At 40.7% G+C, this 19,309-nt stretch overlaps 1 protein-coding gene across 19 annotated transcripts in view; it reads right to left on the bottom strand.

Annotated features, from left to right (window-relative positions):
* The window catches only part of stxbp5l (syntaxin binding protein 5L), a 411,861-nt gene that overhangs the window by 3,977 nt on the left and 388,575 nt on the right, over positions 1–19,309 (bottom strand). For 4 of the 19 annotated variants that reach the window (XM_079563359.1, XM_079563374.1, XM_079563373.1 and 1 more), the window contains 6 exons: positions 18,958–19,011; positions 17,035–17,211; positions 9,042–9,152; positions 6,961–7,203; positions 3,587–3,950; positions 1,221–1,386 (listed from right to left, as the gene is read on the bottom strand). In XM_079563359.1, the coding sequence (XP_079419485.1) occupies positions 1,221–1,386; positions 3,587–3,950; positions 6,961–7,203; positions 9,042–9,152; positions 17,035–17,211; positions 18,958–19,011 (1,115 nt within the window). The remainder of the gene's footprint in view (positions 1–1,220; positions 1,387–3,586; positions 3,951–6,960; positions 7,204–9,041; positions 9,153–17,034; positions 17,212–18,957; positions 19,012–19,309) is intronic. The other 15 variants (XM_079563371.1, XM_079563376.1, XM_079563362.1 and 12 more) reach the window with 8 other exon arrangements.

Here is a 19,309-nt window from a genome sequence, read left to right as displayed (position 1 = left end):
GTCATTACGATCTCAGCACTTTATTACCTTGGCTCCTACATCGTACAACTATGTATTTTCTGAAATTGTCTTGACATGGTTTGGCCTGTAGATGGCACAATAGAGTTGATGCCGTTACTGTAACGTATGTATGTATGTATGTATGTATGTATGTATGTATGTATGTATGTATGTATGTATATGCTCTGTTCCATATCATATCATGCATGTGCAGTGCAGCTACTCCTATACGAATGTACACATTTTATGTCAGATGCCCTCCCGTAGCTAGAAAGTCTACATCTTCTATATGTATGTGCATTCTTACTGCGTTTCATATTTTGTACATTGCTATGTTGAACTTCACTAATTCTACAAAAGTTCAGAGAGGAAGGGAGTCACCATGCTATGTGCTGAAGACAGAACATGCAGAAGGTATACATACTGTACGTATGTATTTTTTTGTGATTGCAATGTGGTAAAATACTTTTGGCCTGTAGGTGGCACTATAGTAACATCTAGCTATAGACAATTTAGGTAAATGCGGATTGTTTTCTTATGGAGAACACAAATTACAAACATTATTTAATTTGGATTGCTGAACAATTATGAATATAATTAGCAATTTTGTCGATGTGTTTATGCAAATGAGACGGTACTGATGGGTGAATTCCTCAAAAACATCTGTCACAGGAAGATAAATTATGTGTGTGTTGTTTCAGAGTTTAATATATAATGTTATCAACCTCTCAGATGAGGAAAGAGGAAATCAGAAATAGTCTAGTTTTATCACTATATAATGCCACACATAATCATCTGTTTATCCTACCACACTTCAAAACTGATGGTGTTCCCCATCTCTATTTATAGGCTCCAGTCAAATGACTAGCTCCTGCTATGGATGCCGTTTTGAGGCCTTTGAACATTCAAAAGACAGAAGGTTTTTTATTCAATTGCTATGGTGACTTTTTCCAACTTTTAAAACCCGTGGATTGGAAACATTACATTATCAATATTATGATGATTAATGTATCATGAGAATAAATGTACAGGTCGTGGACATGACGAAGAATAATATCCATTGTGATATATATTATAATAACCCTTATTCAGAAGTAGCATACATGCCATTTTGGATATGATAACAGGAGGCACAGTGGACAATCGGCCTTGAATGTTCTCAGGTGCATCAAGTACATACATCTAACACCGGCAGACGGTGACATGCACAGTGGTCCTACCTGCAGGTTGTCACACATCTCCTGGCTGTATGTAATTCTCTGGATCTCGGTGGGGGAGCTAAGATAGAGGGCCTGCCCCCCGTTGGTGAAGCAAAATGTTCTGGCAATGCGCATGTCTGTCAGAGGTAAGTAATTGACATCCATCAGCGGTCTGAGGCTCGGCAAGCTGTGAGAAGAGGGAGAGAAACGGGGAAAGTCAACAAAATATGATTTTTAAGGTCATTTCATCTTCATCTGTATTTGCTTGTATTTAATTCTGTTATTGTGTAAAATGTCAGCAGTAACTGTGTTGACACAATCAGACACTAATATATACAAATTGGCTAATTGTAGTAAGTATTTGAAATCTTCTCCCTCATGTGCAAGATTTGTTGGTTTAAAAATGTAGTAGAGTTGCCAAATCAGGTGGGAGTTTTGTTGTCTTCAAACAAAAAGCTTCGATGTAGGAACATTTATTCCAGAAATGACTCATGTAAATGCAATAACAGATTTCCTTCTCTCCCGTGTAACTTATTGAACTATCTCCCTTAAAGGGGCTAGATGCAAGTTAGCCATGTTATACTCACTACTGCCACCTCAGGCCATACGTGTAACTGCACCTTCTATATTAAGCTCGTGCATGACACTTCGGAACCGAATTAACACCTTTTTGAGTGACAGTGCAGTATTTTAGAGGCAGTTGTGGTAAATATGTCGGGGCTCATTCTACACCTTAGGACATTGTTGAAACATTTAGGGGGAGGAAAATACTTAATTTTAACATTTTTAAACTCCGTATAATCCCTTTAAAGTTTGCAAACACTTCCAATTCACCTTTTTAATCATCTTACTCATTGAGCACAAAAGATTTAACTTTATTTATTAATGCATTTTAGAGTGCAAACATTCCTGTGGCAAAACAACTCTGCCACAGTGCCCTCAAGGTAAACACTAAACATTTAAATGCTTTTTCACGATCAGTAAAGAACTCTGTTTGCAGCCATTAACAGCATAACACTCAGCAACAAAGACCACAACCTCAAATGATAATGGCATTTTGGAAACACAATTAACAGAAATCTTAGCATTAAGATTAAAATGGTGGGGAAATAGCCAAGTGAAATTAGCCACAATATAAATTGCAAAAAATATGACCAGGATATGTAGACAACACTATTGGACACCCATTTATATAGTTTATCAGCAAAAAAAGGGGATTTGAGGGTAAGTTTTCCTTTAAAGAATTAAGCAGAGTGAAAACGATTATTATTATTATTAGTAGTAGTAGTAGTATTTTATCTAAAATGGGGCAATGTATAATTATGAAGTTGTCATTTTTATACTCGTATACTCGCTACTGCCACCTCAGGTCTTATGCACAACTGCAGTTTCTATATTAAGCTCGAGATTGGCGGTACTTCAGGCCGAAGTGACAGTGCAGGATTTTAGCGGCAGTCGTGGTGAATAGGTCTGGGCTCATCTTACACATTAGGACATTGCTGGAGCAAGTAGGGGGTAGAAAATACCCAATTTTAACATTTTGAAACCATGTCTAGTCCCTTTAAAGCATAGGTGTCAAACTCTGGCCCGCGGGCCAAATTTGGCCCGCAATGTAATTATATTTGGCCCGCGAGGCTATACCAAATGACTACTCGAGCTGGCCCACCAGTATTATACATTTTTTCAGATTTTGCATATCTGGACTATTAAGTTATATATTGTATAGTAATAAGTGTTGCTTGTTCCATATTCAATGTTAAAGCAAATCTTGTTTGGGTCCATATTAAAAGGTTCATTTGTTCAACGGTGGCCAGCGACTTTGTTCAGGTTTTACATTTTGGCCCACTGTGTATTTGAGTTTGACACCCCTGCTTTAAAGCATCGTAGGCTAATTTACATCTGACATTCTTACGACTGTTGGTCCCAGATGTTTTTTTAAATATGTGAATTCAAAATGTAATCCAAAATTTACGGACCATAGACTTATATTGTCACACCCCTTGAAGGCACAGACCTGACGATGACAGAGCAGGAATCAAAGAGAAAGATTTGCAGTACAAGCCACACCTCTAGAAATATTATTTTAGGATTCAAACAAGAGGTTTTGGAGGCTGCAACCCGACAAATAGTTGTAACATGTATACCACACACAATGACTGGCCTTCCATTCCCTGAACTTGACGAGTGAAAAATCCAGCCCAAACTCAAGCTAAAATTTCTCCCATGTCCCCAGATTAAGATTTTATGACGAGTGTTCAAAATGTATGTCATAAAACTCAAAAGTGGACGGCCCTGACAGCCTTCAGTGTTGCCTCTGTAAGGTCGTGTTTAATACACTCATAACATAGCGAGGAGCCTGCTTTCTGCTGCTTCTGTCTGTCTCTCACCTGAGCGTCATGACGTGTCCGTTGGCGCAGAAGCAGGCGAGGCACACACTGTTACAGACTGAGACGATATCCGCTCTGAGCACGAATGAGGACTCTGTGATGTTGTGGACGAAGAGGCAGGACTGGGAGGGCATCAGGAACACTTTGGCCTGCCTCTCGGAGCACACCACGGCCAGGTGCCCCTCTCCGCAGGTGTCCTGAGAGGAGGAGGGCGAGAAGTGCACCAGCTTACGTCTCCGCAGTCTGTCCGGGTCCTCCGGCGCGTTCGGGTCCCTCCAGACCTCGTACGGGCTTTGAATGAGAGTTCCCACGCAATCCAGGAACCCGAAACGCAACACCGAGCCCTTTAGCATCAGCACCGCTCCTGAGGAAGATGAGAAGAGTAAAAGGATGAATAAACTCAATACAAAATGAAGAAATTATTTAAGACTTTCTCCGACAGTGGCCAATAACAACTAGTCTCGGTCAAAGTGGCACAAATCTTCCTTAAGGTTAATCAAATATTCATGTGGTTCACTTTGCTCCCTTTCTCAATCTTTAAACACTGTTTTCCAGAGTAAGTGGACAGCCAGTGCTGCAAGGGCAATAGACCATATTAGTGTATCAGCAAAACAACAAAATATTGTTGTCGTAGCATCCATCCATCCATCCATCCATCCATCCATCCATCCATCCATCCATCCATCCATCCATCCATTTTCTTCCACGTTTCCGTTGCCAGGTCGTGGGGGAAGCTGTTGGAGCTGCCCAAATCACATTGCACCAGCCCCTTATGGCTCCTCCTGCAGGTGGTGGGTCCACAAAAGGACGGCCTCGTGGTTCTAAACGGGCCTGTTGGTCTCTCATAAGGGGCTTCTGAGCCGCTCTTCGTCTGACCCGTCACCTAGGACCTGTTTGCCCAGGGAGACGCTACCAGGGGCACGAAGCCCCCGACAACAGAGCTCCCAGGATCAATCGGGTGCTCAAACCCCTCCACCACATTAAGGTGGCGGTTCCAGGAGGGGGTTGTCGTAGCAATTGACCAAAAAGCTTTTATTTGTATGAACTGATAATAACAGTTTTAGAGACTATAATTTTAAAGCAGAGATGACGTCTCACATTGTAGCTAAAACTGCAATAGCTTTCCTGTGCTACTTCCTCTCTGTCTGCCCAGAGACACAACGGCAGAATGCAACTCTACGAAGGAGATTGTAGAAACTACTAGAACTGTCCAGTGCATTATTAAAAACTGGGAGGATATTTGGGGAACCGTCATCAACTCTCCTATCCTAACTACAGCATTTGGTGAAAAATCCATGTAACACTGGATTGAAATAAACCTTGGGACATTGCAGTAGCTTATCGAAACAATGCCAAACAGTGCTGGTGCAATGTGATTCGGCAACGGACAAGTGGAGGAAAATGGATGGATGATTGGATATGAAAAATCTGTGGCACTCACTGTGCAGGTCTACTTACCGTTTCACCTGAAAGCCAATTCAAGTAAAGTGCAGTTCAAAGAAAACGAATGGAAAGATCAAATAAGGTCCTCCTCAAAATCTCTAATGTTTTTGTTGCTGCTAAGAGCAGCAAATTTGACTTGTAGATCAAAGTCAATGGCTCTATTCTGCATCTTTCAAGTACAATATTTGATCCATTCTACCTTTCTGTGCTTCATAATTCTTTCTGAGTGGACACCGTGCTTTCGAATCCACATACAACTTGATATGAAAAAAAGAAAAACAATCCTTTTATCTCAATTGCACTTGAATGTTTGATACATGAGAATAGCCCACGGGAGTATCCAATGCTTTTAAAATAATTGCTGGAAATTGGTGAAAGTAAGCTATAAAATAGTGGGGGAAACCCGTAAAAGCTTCAGTTTGTTCTATTCCAACGACCACTACTGCTCATTAATTCAAATTAAACACAAACAGGAAACTCAAAAGGTGTTTTCCATTCGGTAAATCTTTGCTGTTTGTCTTGTTTTTTTTAACTCGCTAATCAAAACAGAGCCATGCATAGAGATTGGAGGCATTACCAAATCTTACACCAAATCCTGCACTTTCACAGCAGTGGTTGTTTTGACAAATACCTGTTGCCTGCCATTTTCAAAGGAATGAATAAAGCTAAAAAAAATGAGTACACTCTTTGTAGTGTTTAAGACTTCAACAAAAAAATCCACTTTGATGTTTTTCCTCAGTCACTTTGTTTAATTTGTTTGTTTGCACCAAATTTGACATGAACTCACTTATTGTTTTCCTGTAAGTGCTGTGTTTATGCAGAGTTTATCCCAACCAATTACAAGTTTATAATCCTTCCGTCCAACTTGGCTTCAGTTGGTGCCTGGACCCCAACTTTGGGGACCTGCTTCAGGCTGAGTCTGGTCATAAACACACATCCTGGGGGTCCTGGGCCAAGAGGGAAACCTGTTGTGCATGTTTTTAGTGGTATGCGCCATGACTAGCACCAGGAAATACAACCAAATTAGTCCAGCGCTCAGGTATCTGCACTGGCTTTCTCAGAGAATAGACTCTAAAACAGCTCTGCTTGTAAACAAGTCTCTTCACGGTAGCACCTGATGATTCCCAAAGTAAGACTCTCAGAACATGTGAGACAGGCCTCAACTCGGACAATGTTCAAATCCAGGCTGAAAACAGTTCTTTTTAGCAGTTTATTTATCCACACTCCTCACTTTTAATGGAATTAATTAATGATTCAATAAAGGGATGCAAGATTCTGTAAGATTGCAAAGTGTGGAGAGAGTGAGATAGAAATTTGAAAGTAAACAATCAAGTTTCTTTCCTCCCCTCCTGGTTGGACCAGAAAGTCACTCCTATGCTGTGTTTATGTAGTCCTACGGAAATTGAGGAAAACGTTTTCAAAACGTTGTTCTTTTATCGTTTAGTGTGAGCTTTTTAGTTAACTCTACAATTTTCAATCAATGCTAGCAAAAAGATCATGTACGTGATAAAATTAACAAACAAAAGTTTAGCTTTTGAGATGCTAACGCCAAATTTAAATGGTTGGCCCAGTTAACTGCTAAGTCACATCTCCGGAAAACGAGCACCCCAGGTCACAGGACAGTAGCACTAGTCCCTCCCCTTTCTCTCCTGCTTCAACCTGACAGGCTGTTTCACAGGAAAGTTTGTCTCATTGGTCAAAGTGGATAGCCCGTGGATTCTGATTAGTTTATGATTTTATCTTCCTTCTTGTAAGTTTATGCAACAGTGAAGCACTTTGAATTGCCTTGTGTATGAACTGTGTTCTATTAAACTTGTCTTGTTATGGGACCAGTCCAATGACCATTCTTCACCCCTAAAACGTTACCTCCAGCTTGCATTAACATAAAACTTGACTTTAGACAAAATGAGAATCCAAAATAGCAGACTCACCACCAGGCCCCATGGTGACCGACTCCTCCATCCGCTCCTCCTGGTCCGTGGGGATGGACATGGGGATGAGCAGCACCACTCCTAAACTGGTGCCCACCCACAGACAGGGCGTGGGGATGAGGTCGTTTTTCCGTGCGAACGACTCTCCGAACTGCAGCGTGGTGATGGCCTCTTTCGTGTCCCGGTCGATGCTGGACACGCTGGAGCTTCGTGAGCGGCTGAACGAGTTCTCGCGGCTCTCTGCTTTCGGAGAATAGACAAAGCACAAGCACGCACAGAGACAGGAGGAGGCATGAGACGACCATGATGCAAAGCATGAGAGTCAGTAGGGAATTGGAATTTAATAAATTGGTGAGGAAAAAAAAAGACGGACAAGAAAAAATAATCCTGTGAGGACAACTAAAAGCACTAGATATGTGAAGCAGTGAAACATGAAGTGATGGATGCTATATGAAAACAGATAGTTGCTACAGCAGTAAATAAAAAATAATAGAAAAGTCTTTTTATTTCAGGAACTGCAACAGAGGAGCTGTCATTATTGTAATTTTAAAGAGGACATTTCTAATCATGCGTAATTGCGGCTTATAAACATCCCTTTGGCTACCTTAGCATTTATAAGAAAATAATGTCTATATAAGGAAAAGACACTAAGAAAGGAGAGACTGGTCAGGATTGCTAGGCCTGCAGCGCCCTCCACAGGCAATGGTGGGAACGGCATGTGACAAAGCAGCTTTCACTTCTAGCTAGCAAATCGATGGTGCCGTGATGAACACACAGAAGTGCTCTGGACAGTTCCAGACTCCATCGGTGAACAAAATTCAGGAAATACAAAGCCATTTTGTTTATGGGCAAACACTAACAAGTGTAAAAGCTAAAAAGAAAGTCAATTTGTCGATTGCTATAATTAGTTTTGGCGACATTGGAGTAATTATAAACTGTCACAACCATAGTATGCTTAAAATATTTTACACTACGTTAATCTACAGTGTAATATGCACGTTAAAAATAGATCTGCTGAAACAAATCGACTTTTCTGCATGCTATGTGTCTATTTAAAGCATAAGATAGAGAATGGAAAATGCCATTGGCAAAAGAAAACTGATATGAAGCAGTCAATGAAGCTAGTCACACATTCCCAACTCTCCCATGTAGCACCATTCTGTTGTGTTTTTTTTTCTTCATGGTAACTCAAACTCACACATACTTTGGCAAGCAAACACGTTTGAGAGTAACTCATTCACGTCTCCATTGTGTACTTCAAGCCTTCGTCATCAATGTACTATTTTCCTGCACCGCATTCTTGAATAATTTAAGTCAGGCAGTGTGCAGTACCGTAGTCTTTATATAGTAAGTGCAGATGGGTGCAAAGCATACTTTTTGCAGAATACATTTTGGAATAGAAGTGGGAGGAGTGTGTTTTGTAAAGAAGGCATGGCGTGTATGCAGTGGCTATGGAAAGATGTTCTCTATACGACATAAAAAGTGCGTCTACCTCTACTGCCCAAAGCGTTTCTAAGGCAGACAGACAGTCTACGACGGACATGTTGACGGACAGACGTATGTAAACAGTCAAATTCCCCAGTGTTGCTGAGGTACCAGGACCATCTTTCTTTTCAGTGCTTGTCACCATCTTATGCCGTTTGAGGTTTGTGTCTTTTCAAGTCCAATGCCTACGTTAAAGTTCATGTAATGATCTCATTGAAGAAAGAACAAAAACAGTGGACTGATGTTACAAAAGACTGCATACTTTTTGAACTATTACAACAATTTTATCCAAACTAAAACTAGATGTCCTCATTACTGAAATTATAATAACACTTTTTCTTTTCACTCTTCTTAACACTTGTTATTGTACTTGACTTCACTATTTAATTCTTCTTCCTGCGCAAGTACTTTCTAATGCTTGTATCGGCTTCTGACAAAGTGAAGAATTGGCCTTGGTCTTTTTTTCACAACCATCAAACCACAATAATGTGACTAGGTTGTGATTATCCTTGCACACAGGCAACACAGGGAAACCAGACCGTCCCCGCATGTACCAGAAGGGTGTCATGGCAGCAGTCCCGCAGCCCTGTCCTTACCTCGCTCACTCCAGCAGTACGGTGTAGAGGTGGTGGTGGTGTGGTGCTCGTCATGGGAGTACATAGTGACTCCATGTAACTGCTGAAGCATAGCCCTCCTCGAGGCGTAACCTATACAGTACGAGCACGGGTGTGTGTCCCAACCATGAGCCCCACATAGAAACAGAAACCCCAGACACACGGAAGAGAGGCCAAAGCCGGCCAGAACGAATGAGACGCACAGATGGACGGCAGAACCAGAGACGACAGAGAGGGGAGAAAGATAGAGGTGCTGAGTGTGAAGAGCTTTACCAAAATTAAACAACTTATTACTAATACATCAGATCATTTCTGCTTGCCACAATGGAAACTATAGGCCATTCTTATCCAAAATACGCAACAGATGACATAGAGTGTGTTTACATGAACTCGAGTAACCTGGTTATTAGGCATATCCTGGTTATGGCAATATTCTGGATATAATCTTTACATGCGTCCAAGAAACCAGGACACTCATATCCCTGTTTACATGAGCAACTACAGTATCCTCAATATTTAGGCTCCAGAGAGGGGCGGAGCAAATGACAAATATGGTAAGGTATACTTAAGCAATGTTGCTTATACATGGCTTTTTGGATATTTCTCTAGCACAGGAACAAGAACTATCCAAGGAAGCACTTAAAACAGTGGAGTTCTTTCCCAGCTTCAGTGACAGAGAATTGACCAAATAAATATTAAAATTGGTATGATCTTCAAGCAGCGCTGAGATACCACAGAGCAAAAAGTAGTCGTTTTTTATGGTTACTTCAATGTTTTGTTGAAGATACAAAGATTTTAAATCCCAGGCACCAGATAAAGTAGCTGTAGGAAGTGGCTGGTTTTGCTCCCGTCGTATCTGTTTCAAAAGTTTGCACATGCTCAGTACGTCAGCAATGGTGAAAATACAGGATTCTGTGTTTACATGGTACAGTAACCAGAAAACTGTGGGAATATCCCAGTGAGGATATCCTGGTTTCTAATAACATGGATATTGGCTTCTCTAAGAAACTGAAACCAGGATTCTGTATCCCCATTAATAACCTGGATACTCGAGTGCATGTAAACACACTCATTGTAAGTTTCAAACATAATGCTGCAAGTTAGCAATAACTTCTCAGGACACATGATTGCCCTATATGCATCTTTTGTCTAATAAAGTCCCAGTGAGGCTGTGAGAGAAACTACTGCCCCCTGACAGCCTCCAGACCAGGCCGTGGAACCATAGTTAGTGATACAGTGAGAACCGCGGACAGTGACGGACAAAGTGTTACATTCACACAACACCAGTCTGTGCGGACGAGGACAAACAACTGGCAACTACTACTACTAAAATATTATTACACATACAGTTTACTTGTCTTTTCCTCACTTGAGACATTATTCAAGATTTTTAAAGTAACATAGGGTTACTTTGTTAGATAGCATTATAATATGGAGCTCAGAAAAGTGTATTTGTTTTTTTAACTTTCTGACAAAGCATCATCTGTATCACCTTTCTTTTGAATCGCATTGTTCACATCACCCCCCTCACATACAGCACACAACCAAACTCCTGCTCTCACTTATATTTTTCTTGACTTTTAACAAACAGATTTGCCTCCTGAGACGCCGTGGGGTACTTCAGTATTTTCCGTGCGCAGACTGAGTGACTGGTGCACATCCCCTGTCTCTGCCTGGTAAGCGGGCCTCATTAACATTGGCCACAGCGCACATTGGCTGGTGACCTTTAATTATTTCAGTGATCCTGCTGGCTGCTCACTGTGGTAACTCCACAGACGAGATAAACAACTGGGCTCGACGGGCTCAATTCAAATAAACAGAGGTGTTGAAATGATAGATTCAGAGTGAGCATAATGCAACAGGGAATTACCATCAGCGTTATTGCTGGTGGGATATGACTGCACAATGGGGCTATATCTGATTGAGGTAAACACCGAAAACGTAATTATTAATGAAACCGAGTCTGTCTGAAGCGAAAGTGAACAAACTTTGGGAGGAAAATAATGCTTGAATGTGCAGTTTACACTTCCACTTTTGGACGGAGGGGCAGTCGGCCATCATCTTCCTCATGATGATCACCAAAATACTTTCCAAAGTTTATGCGTACAGCTGGTTTGATACAGTTTAAGATCAGTTGCTACAATTACTCTCTATTTCTGATAATGGTTTCAAGAGTTGTAAAAGCAGAACTAAGTAACTCATGCCCCCAGAGGCCATTTTTACTCATTAATTGTCCGTGAGAGTAAATATTACACTGACAGAAAAGACAAAGGGAGAGAGGGATATTGTTCATCAAATTACACAATGGAGATAAGCTTTTTCACTCAAACTTGGCTGTAAATACTGTTTAAGTGGCGCGAGCCCGCAGTTAGCTTGGTCCGTTAGCCTGTTAGCCTCCTCTTCGTAATTCGATTAGTGTGTAGTGGTGGCTCCGACCCAGAGGCAGGGAAGTTGCAAGGGTGGTTTTCTGGCCAGAGACACCAGGGGGAGATGAAAGACCCCCCAATCATCCCATTAACACTTGTATTACCCCCAGAGGGACTACGGAAAGGATTTAGGTAATTTATTAAGTTGAAAACAAGTTAATTAGTTATTCTTTAAGCAAGTCTATGTATCTTTGTCACCCTATTTTCAAAACCATACTTGTTACACATAGCTATTTGTCCAGTACAGAAGCATATGGCTCTAAAACAAATTACGTTAAGTCTTAGCAAGTGTACCCCGCAAGTGCAGTCCACATTTCTGCGTTTCCACGTTTCCCGGTGGGCCGCCCGGCTGCGGTGCTTTTGGGCCGTCAAAATAAATAAATAAATTAAAAACAGACTCACAGTTGTGTTATTCCAGGCCTAAAGGCTTTAACTGGGCTGCAGCAGGAGCCATGGGCTGCTGTTCCAGATAATAATGACTGATGTATCAAAATCAGAAAGAATTTTTGCATTGCACTTTTAATTCTTGTGGCAGGAAAATACCATTTGACGTTGAACTAACTCAGAGGGGGGTTTAAGTGGAATACCCCTCCGCTTTAGTCCAAGTTGGTGCCGTCCAATCTAGTGGTTACAAGTGTCTGTGCCAGTAAAGAAGGGAAGGGAAAAAGGCAGGTGAAAGATAAAAAAAAAGTAGACAAATAATATATATCTTTATCTACATAACTTGTTGCTGATTGTGGAGCTGTATCAGGCTCAGAATGTGTGTGCAGCGGCCCATGTGAAAAGATAAATTGTCATAGTGGCATTTGAACCAGCTATCTCTGGTATATGAAACCAGCGCACTATCACTGTGCTATACTTCCATAGGAAGATGGGCCGGTCTAAATGTTAAATTCCCCGGCTGAAATGAGGTCCCAGCACACCCCTATTGCTGCTCCTATTGCTCCTATTGCCCTTTAAAAGTTTGAACACCTTCTTTCGCCTGGAGCTAAATGCTTTAAGCTACAATCCCCCGCTTTAGCAGCAGATGGACAGTGTCAAGTCCGGACACGAGAAACCCCCGTAAGACCAGACAGGATTGTTATACTTTCTCTGACTGTGTGGACTGACACACTGCACCACTCTGAGAGCAGTAGCAGTAATGGTGTCAAAATACGACTGTGCCGACACTGACAAGGTGTAGACACCGTTTAAGATGTGCCACTGTCAGAGAGGCCCAGAGCGGAGACATCTATCTTTGTCTATACCTGACAAAGTGAATTATGGGTAATTTAAAGGTCAAACTGTCATACGCAATATGGATTTTCACTTTAATTTGTCTGGAGGAGTCCATCAAAGCTTTTCTAGTAAAAAAGAGTACTAAAAAATCAATTACTGCATGGGTTTCTATTGTCTTATACCGTATGCCACATCTTATGCTTAAGGTGTTAAAATATTTAGAAGATTTTTGTTTTATTTCACAGTATATTGCAAAAAAAATGTAGGAAAAGAATGTTCATAAATTGTTTGTTTCATCTAATTTCAAGGTGTATCCTTTGGCATCAAGATTTACATTGTTTTGTATTTTGTTTGTTGGTTTACAACAACACTAAAGCATTTAAACTTTCATGCAGTTACTCATTACTCACAGTTCTCAAGTAGTTTTCTACTTTCACTTAAGTATTTATTTTGGTCACTACTTTGTACGTCTACTTGAGTAAAACTTGAGTAACATTACTCTTAGTTTATTAAGTACGTTTGCTTGTCACCCCTTTGACAACCACCACTTAGCTTCTGTTACTAGATTGAATTCTTATAACTTGAACATGCAAAGATCAAATCTATTCCAAGACAAAAGCTCAAAAATACAGGCTTTTGGAGAGACAGGACTCTAAAAGGCTTATGTGGAGTGGTAGGGCACTGACAACAACTTATGCAGCCAGTGTTTTAATTATAAAACTCATTTAACAATGTACAGATTAAGTTTGTAAATTGTGCTGAGCATGTGATATTTTGTTATTACCAGAATCTGTTTGGCTGTGGTTTTATTGAACATTGTGTCACTGCACCGGGTCATTCTGGTACAAAGAGCCTAATGAAGATGACACTGTGGCTCTAATTGCAGAGAAGGGAAAGGGTCAGCGAAGGATCAATAGACTCCTGCTCCTTCTTCTGTTTGGGAGAATGAAATCCCTGCAGCCAAAGCACTAATCAAGTATTTAAGACCAAAAATACGCTGCTAAACAATTTATTTCCCAGGGGTATATTAAACATTTTGAATCTGTGTTAAAATATAATGGATTAAGATTATGGATTAACATGTTTGAGAAGGCCTCTCATATGGAAAACAAATGGAATCAATTCTTCCCTGCTAAAGGTTGCAAGTATGAATCAGTGGCTAAATTAATCAAGTAAATGTATTGTTATTTGTTATTATCAGGTCCGGGCGCAGTTTTAGTTTCGCCGTTTTAGTATATTTTCAATGTTACAAGTACTCCAAACCACCAGACGATGAATAAAGTGATGAAATGCCCAACAGGTGTCTTTTTTCTGCAGTTGCCGTGTCTCTTTGTGTGCCCTGTTGTTGTGGTGTGTGGGGGGTGACATTTTGGGGCCAGTCAGAGAGTGGGACTCCTGAAGAGAAGATTAGACCGTCGTGACCTGACTACAGCTCAATGTTACAGACAGCAGTCACGAACGCCATTAAAGGAGCGCAACTGGCCGCAAATATTGGCTTTCAATGATGAGTCAGCACACTAAAAGGCCCAGACAAGAAGTTATAAAACCAAACTTAGGGGTGCGTGTTTACCAGGAACGCTAGGGCGATAGTGTTCCAGGAGCCTATTAAAAAACAGCCATAAAATGTCCGCTTAACAGCCAGCAGAGTGCAAAAACAGGCAATACACTCGTAATAACCAGCGGAAATTCCAAGTTTGTTTCTCGTCACAGCAATTTGCATTACAGTTCGGAAAGTCAGTCTAAGTAGCATTGTATCCGAGCAGCAAATTAGTACAAGCTGCCATTTTCCTCCAATTTCATAATTCCTGATGGGTCCTCCTACTTTGCAGAACATAATATAGTTGTTTTAATGACCTTCATAAACTAATGTGTGTGGGGAGTCGGCAGAATGATAATGTGCGGAATTACAATATGCCGCTTAGGGTGACAGAAGTCTAATTTCACTAATCCTCTCTAAAAACGACGGCGCCTTCTTCCTCCGGGCTGTTCTTCACATGTGTTTTATGGATGATCTCTGTGTCCTATGTCGACAGGAGTTAGAAAGGCACTGCAGGTGAAGAGGAAATCATTTTGAGATAGATTACCAGGGCTGGGTACTGTTAAATTGTTTTCGATACCAGTACTTTAACATTATTGTTAAAGTACTAAAAACATTTTTACCACTAAAAACATGTACAATAGGCCAGGATGAATGATGTGTGTGCGTGAATGAACGATGGCGGTCAGAGGGGCTGTTGGCGCAGATGCGTGCAGTCGCGACAGCGCTTCTGTCAGTCTCCCCCAGGGGAAACTGAACACCACCGAGTGTTGGGTGAATGTACAATTGTCTCATGTAAAGCGCTTTGTGACTCTGTCTGTGAAAGGCACAATACAAATGAAGTTATTCTCTTCTTCTTCTACTTGGTTTACAATAGCAATACTTTTTTTTTTATATACCTGTACTAAAACATTTGTCATCTAGAACCAGAACAGAACAATAATGTTAATGTATTCCATAAGACTATAGACTTTTAAATTTTCTATATCAGTTTTTTTTTTTATTTGGATAAACTTATTAGGATAGGCTAAACTAAGCACTGCTTCTGCCTAAATAAACTTAAAATAAAAGTTTCATTCATTGAAAAAAATGTCTGTCATGTATGTCAATCACTATCAAAAGCCCTGGAAAAAAGAACAGGCCACTGTTTTTCCATACTGAGACATGTTCTCACCTGAGCTTAGATGAGTTGATACGTACCTGTCTGGTCTTTGTGCGTGCCCTCAGTCACGCAAAACGACCAGAGATGTTGTTAGCATTTGGCCTCTCCCAATGTATTCCTATAGCTCCAAACAGGGGTGAAGTTGGAAGCAACCAAGCTCTTCCACGGGCACGCACAAAAACAAGACAGGTATCAACTCGTCTAAGCTCAAGTAGTCATATCTCCGTATGGAAAACGATGGCCTATTCCTTGAAAACATCAAATAGAGTGAAAAAAGTTAGTTTCTGTGTTTTTTAACTGTATGTATTACTTTTATGGAAATGCGGCTAAGTGGGTGGGATAGGAGTACATGACAAGAAAATGGCAGAGACAGGCTAAGTGCAGTCCTTCATACATGCCATTACAGCTGCGTCGAGAGAGAGAGGCAATTTCCTGCCACTTCAGTGTTCACTGTCAACATTCAAATTGCACTTTGTATAGCGGTTTTAAATTGCTCGCTCTTTCACCATTTATCGCCATTGATTGTACAAGGCACCATTGCAATCTATAATGTTTAACAAAACTCAAACAAACAAGTCATAGGTGCAGTCAATAACATGTTAAAGGCTATACTTGATTTCTCTTTTGTTTAGTTTACAAGCGAGGACAGTGTGTAGCTTTACTAACACACAGCTTACGAGCAGGTTTCACAACGATCGGGGAGCATTACTGTCACGATAATGTAACAGCATCTAGCCTGCTTGGACAACATATAACACAACTTTCTGTTACACACGACACCACACACTCCCACACAAAACATGATGTGACACTCGCGTTGATCCGATTTCAGATGGCGAGAGCCAAATTCAAAAGAAAGAAGAATAATGAGAGAAATGTCAAAATGCCATAGAGCAAATCATGCTTTAAGAGGCGCTTTGAACAAACGGAGAAAACCTGTTTGAATTGAAAGTGGAAATAAACAGATGACAAATGATGTTTTGTAGGTAAGTGTAGTGTCTTCTATTAAAATGCCTGTGGACTGAAGACTTAAAAGCAGAGAAGAAGATTGCACACATCACATTGTGTGCTGAAGCATCCATAATACACAAACATAAATATTATCGAACAGATCAACAGAAGAAATACACAGTAGTTATTGCGCCAACCGTAAGGCCCGTGACATGGTTGAGACAAGCAAAAACACAATGCAAGGTGCATTTCTTGCATTATTCAGTCAGGCAAAAACGAATCTGTTAGAAATTGATGCTAATGCAAGTTGCAGTGATTGAGGTACTTCTCAAGAGTTATTGTAGAAGGTGTAATTGTTTGATGCCTAACCTGCTATACTGTGATTACATATATATACTAACATTGTTATCATTTTAACACTAAAATAAATATAAATAAATGCATTTTTAGTCTGAAAATGATTCCAATATCGTTAAGCTATTACATCTCAATCTCATACAGAGTATATTCATATATTTTCGACTTCTACTTATCTTTGGAGGAGTTGAGCTGCTAACATGCATTAGCATGCGATTGCCTGTGTTACTCTGTAACAAGTCGTAATCCACTTACCCCGTGGGGAGAGGATGCATGCACTTGTTAGAAGGGTGGGGATGTTAGAGGGAGGGGACAAGCACACACCTTCAGTGTGGGACACAGGCAAAGAGATCTCCATGCAAGCAGCAGATTGGGCCTTTCGGAAGGGTGGTCGGCCGGGGCCTCTGCGGGCAAGCCTCCCCTCCGGAGCAGCCGGGACGCGGGGCTTTCCCGCTGAGCAGGGCTGGGAGGTGGGGCTAGTGCAATGTCCATTCACATGATCTGCAATAATGGCAAAGCATTAGCCAAAAGGAGAAGAGGGAGAAATGAAACTTATTCAAACATAGTTCACCCCAATGCTGCCATACACAACCTCACAGCATGTTTTATCAATGATCTGTGCCGCTCTGCAGAGGCTGTGAAGTGATTTCTCAAAGAAACTGGATTGGAGTGTTTGAGTTCAGCTGTGAGGCTGGATATACTGGCAGCATAAGGAGTTAATCAATGTGGTCTATCATTGTTAACAGTTTGATGGAGGTAAATAGAAAGGGAGAGAGACAGGTTTGGCGCATCAGCAGAAGGTAAATATGGCATAAGGAGAAAGAGATGCTGGAAAAAGGATGTTTGGGAAATTTGTAGATACAGTTTCTTCATTAGAGAAGGAGAAGATTTGAACACACTTCTTTCATGCCAATTTGCTTCTTCTTTATCCTTGTTCACAGTATAAATGTTTGAAGAAACATTAATGACTAAAGAGAGTTTCAACAATAATTTGTGCACACACTGCATAACAGTTTGCTAACTTATAATTAATAGTTTAAGACAAATAAAAACCTTTGCCATTAAATATATAATGTAGACAATAAATTGAAGACCTATATGGTATTGTAATTGGGTCAGTTTGTCCTTCAGAGAGAACGAGTGGTTGTGTGTAAGAAAAAGCGAGTGCAATATAATTAGTTTAGATCTGATCCTTTTTCTTCTTAATGAGACAGAAACAAAGGCATGTGCAGAGCGGATGCACAGCAGTTTAGTCTGAAAACACAGCTGTAATTAACTGCTCACTCTCTACGGTATCAAGAGCCATTGTTCGCTTTGCTCAAAGCACAAAATGAATGTCAAAGATGAAGAAACCTGCAACACCTGACCAGAGTCACAGCTGCGTGAGCTGAACTGATGCAGAGGAAACTAAGAGAAAGAAAACATGTAAGGATATTCACTCACCATGAATAAAGTGGTGATCTTTTGCTTAAAATGTTCAATTCAAGGTTTGAGTTTATTTGTCATATGCAGTAAGTACAATTAACTACCAAAAGCAATGAAACTTTACTTTGCAGCACTTCATAGTATTTCATAGTATGGTCCCGAAGTATAATAACAAGGTAACAGGACAAACACCTACGTATATCATATTATAAAAACTCTAACCCATCATATCATCAGAGACTTTATAACAGAACCTTCTTGCTGTTCGCTCTCACGCTCCTTCACCAAACAATATTAAATCAGTAATAAACACCATTGATGAAGCCATAGAAAAAGGGGTTTTCGAATTAACCACAGCGTGTTAGAGTTTAGAGGAGACAGCATGTTAAGAAGCAGAAACCTGTGATTTAAGGCTTATGTGGTTAGAGATGAGGGGAAGTCTTTGTTTAATGTGAATGGTCAGTAAAAGATGGTCCAGTTGAGATGAAAGTAGCGTACAACCCAATCACTGTAGAGCAAAGCTGTTATGGAGGAAAGGTCGTGTGGCCCAATCATGATGAAGCACAGAGCCTCTGATTTAAAGAATGGTCATGAGTAAGAATCACCTTTAGAAACACTTGCAAAATGTAGAAGAACACATAGAACAGAGAAATCAAACAAACTTCAGGCCAGTGGACTCATGTGCTGCTGGAGAGAGAGTGACCACAACTGAACAAAGGGAATTTAAAAGAAGAATAAAACTGAAAAAAAAAAAAAGAAAAGTCCAACAAAGGCATAAAATAATGGACCAAAAGGAAAACTGCTGGCTTTCGCCTACCGTACCAAGATCAGTCTTAAGATCTGTGGGCAGACTTAACTTTCTGCCGGGTCCCTTTACTGAAACAAAAGCATAGGAAACAAAGCACCAGTTATTCCTTTCAAAAAACAAAAGGATGAAATAATAGAAAACAAAGCAAAATTAAGAAGGATGAAGAAACCAAACAAAACCAAACCACTGAACTGAATCAGAACATGCACATGACAGGCACAGTTCAACACATGCTCTGTACTGTCCCAGGCCAGCGCCCACAGTGCCCCCTCTGTTCAACACACAGAGGGGGCACTGGGGGATCTGTTAAACTCAAGGTACTTATATCTAACTATCAAGGCTCGGCCTGGGACGTCTGACAGGAAA

Source organism: Gobius niger (assembly GCF_951799975.1).
Source record: "Gobius niger genome assembly, chromosome: 9".
NCBI lineage: Eukaryota > Metazoa > Chordata > Actinopteri > Gobiiformes > Gobiidae > Gobius > Gobius niger.
Note: the sequence above shows the minus strand (reverse complement) of the source record. Positions and strands in the feature narration are given on the sequence as shown.